General features: G+C 65.5%; 1 protein-coding gene across 1 annotated transcript in view; it reads left to right on the top strand.

Moving 5' to 3' along the window:
• The window catches only part of amer2 (APC membrane recruitment protein 2), a 2,426-nt gene extending 639 nt beyond the window's left edge, over window positions 1–1,787 (top strand). Inside the window, exon 1 of the mRNA XM_036521901.1 lies at window positions 1–1,787. This exon is cut by the window's left edge and continues 639 nt beyond it. Coding sequence (XP_036377794.1) covers window positions 1–1,461 — 1,461 coding nt within the window. The 3' untranslated portion in view covers window positions 1,462–1,787.
• Window positions 1,788–2,500: the final 713 nt, after the last annotated feature.

Here is a 2,500-nt window from a genome sequence, read left to right as displayed (position 1 = left end):
GCCGTCCCCACAGAGCCCCCTGCCACGCCCGCCGTGCTGCCCCCTGTCGCTGGAGATTCTGGGAGCTCTGCCCCAGGGGATGCTGGGAGATCCAGAGAGCCTGAGGACACACAGATGGAGCCGCGCCGCAGCCCAGAGAGACATGCGCCTGGCCCCGCTCCTGGCCCCGCCCCCACCGCTCACACCCCCGCCCCACCCTCTCAGGAGTCTCCCGTGCCCTCGCCCCAGAAGCCCAGCAGGGCGGCGCTCAAGCCCAAACCCGGCAGCCCCGACACGCGGCTGCTGTCCCCCACCCCCGCCATGACCGTCACCCCGCCGGAGTCGCACGCCGCCGACCCCCCCGACCCCCCCTCTGAGCCCTGCATGGACCGCTTCTGCTCCATGTTCACCGACGTCACCTCGCTGAAGAGCTTCGACTCGCTGACGGGCTGCGGTGACATCATCGCGGACACCGAGGAAGAGGGGGCCAGCGGCAGCGGGAGCAGCAGCGGGACGGGCAGCAGCAGCGGGGGTGGGACAGGGGGCGGGGCACGGGGCGGGGCGGCCGCTGGGGACAGGCCCTCCCCTGCCCGCGCCGCCCCTCCTCCCCCGCCCGCCTCGCTCACCCCCGTCACCCGCACGCCCACACCTCCCCCCAGCCCCGCCCCCTGCTCCGCCCCCTGTCCCGCCCCCGCGGTGCTGAAGGCGAGGGAGCCGGGTGCGAAGCCGCAGGGCAGCGGGGTGGTGGCCTACATGGGCGGGGGGGAGGAGATGGCCAGCCCTGACGAGGTGGACGACGCCGACATGCAGGGCCTGTGGCACATGCTGCCGCAGAAGGGCGAGGACTCGCCCGCCCTGCCCCGCGCCGACCCCGCCCCACGGGCTGACCGGAGACCTCCCCCGGTGAAGGCCCTGGGGCTCAGCAAGATCCCCGTCAGCGGGGGCGGCAGGGGGGGCAAGCCGTCCCGCGAGGCTCCGTCCGAGGAGGGGCGGGGCAAGGACCCGCAGGACGCCCCCTCCAACAGCGACGAGGGGTACTGGGACTCGACCACGCCCGGGCCGGAGGAGGAGGGCGGGGCCTTCCCGGCGGGGGAGGGGCTCCCCCGCGACAGCTGCAGCGGAGATGCCCTGTACGACCTGTATGACCCCGAGGAGCCGCCGGGGGGCGTGGTCTCTGACGAGGAGCTGACCCTGCCCTCCGGCAGGGGGTGCAGGCTGACCCCGCCCTCGCAGGGCGCATCTTTCCGTTCGCTGCGCGGCAGCACCAGCCTGCCCCGCGACTCCCGCATTCCCATCAGCATCAAGCAGACACCGCCGTCCCACTCCGCCAGCCAGGGGGCACTCGCTCCTGCCCCCGCCCCCGCACCCCACACCTCCGGCAAGGCCGATGCCCCCCGCACCAAGATCCCCGTGTCCAAGGTCCCCGTCCGCCGGGCCAGCAATAAACCCGTCCCCACGCGCCCCGCCCCGAACAGGAAATAGAGCTCTCTGCACTTCATGCCGTAGCTGAAGCACGCGATACAGTAACAGGCGTTTCAGAGCTGTAGTCCAAAATCTGGAAAATTTCCCTCCGACATTGACGCGGTGGACGCAGTAGCTACACCTCTCTCCGAGATGCACACGGGAGAGCTCTTTTCCTCTGATTTTCTTTCTGCGACACGTTACACCCTAATCAGCGGAGCGGGAAGGTGACGCTCCATCCACGCCCTCTCTACACATTCTGCCTTTCTGACTGAGGAACGAGAACCACAGAGAACCACCGAGAACCACAGAGGAACCAAGAATCACCGAGGAACCAAGAACTGGAGTGAGAGAGAGAGAGAGAGGGAGGGAGAGGGAGAGCAAAGGCAAGATATTCAAAAAGAAATATACAGGAAAAATATGAACTCGACACACTACCAAGCACAACAGCACTCTTACTCTGCAAAAAACGCAAGGCGAGATGCGACCATGTGACCACCCGCCACCGTGGGTCTCGCCACCCCATGGACACACGGAGCAGGATGGCGGGGGGGTTCTGAGCCAGCGCTGGCATTTTCGGGTCTCCGCTCTCACCAATCAGAAACAGGGTCGGGCTGGGGGGGTGCATGTCTGGGGCCTGCTCCTTTTGGGATTTACAAAGACAGGAGATACAAGCAGCGCGATTGGAAGATGGCTCGGGGCCCCGCCCCTTTCTGCCCCACCCTGCCCTAACCCCGCCCACCGTTGCACGAAATGTTCAATAAACCAGGATCAGGGAATGACGTCTACATTTCAGACTCTCTTTCTTACCACCCACTGGATTAGATTACTTCCTCCTGACATTTCAACAGCTTTTTCTAAAAAAAAAAAGAAACTTTTTAACACCTTTGTTACTCCTTTTTGTAGAATTTGTGCGACTCCTAGCCTTCCCTACACATGCCTGCTGTGGACACCTCCCACTGCCACAACCCCTTCAGCAGAACCCAGGAGGGGTCCAGGGGTGACCCCCCCCCCCCCAAAATTGTTGCCCCCTCACTCCGCCCCCGTGGATATTCTTTCA

The sequence above is a fragment of the Megalops cyprinoides genome, chromosome 2 (assembly GCF_013368585.1).
Source record: "Megalops cyprinoides isolate fMegCyp1 chromosome 2, fMegCyp1.pri, whole genome shotgun sequence".
NCBI lineage: Eukaryota > Metazoa > Chordata > Actinopteri > Elopiformes > Megalopidae > Megalops > Megalops cyprinoides.
The sequence above is the reverse complement of the archived record's forward strand: the minus strand, read 5'-3'. Positions and strand labels throughout refer to the sequence as shown.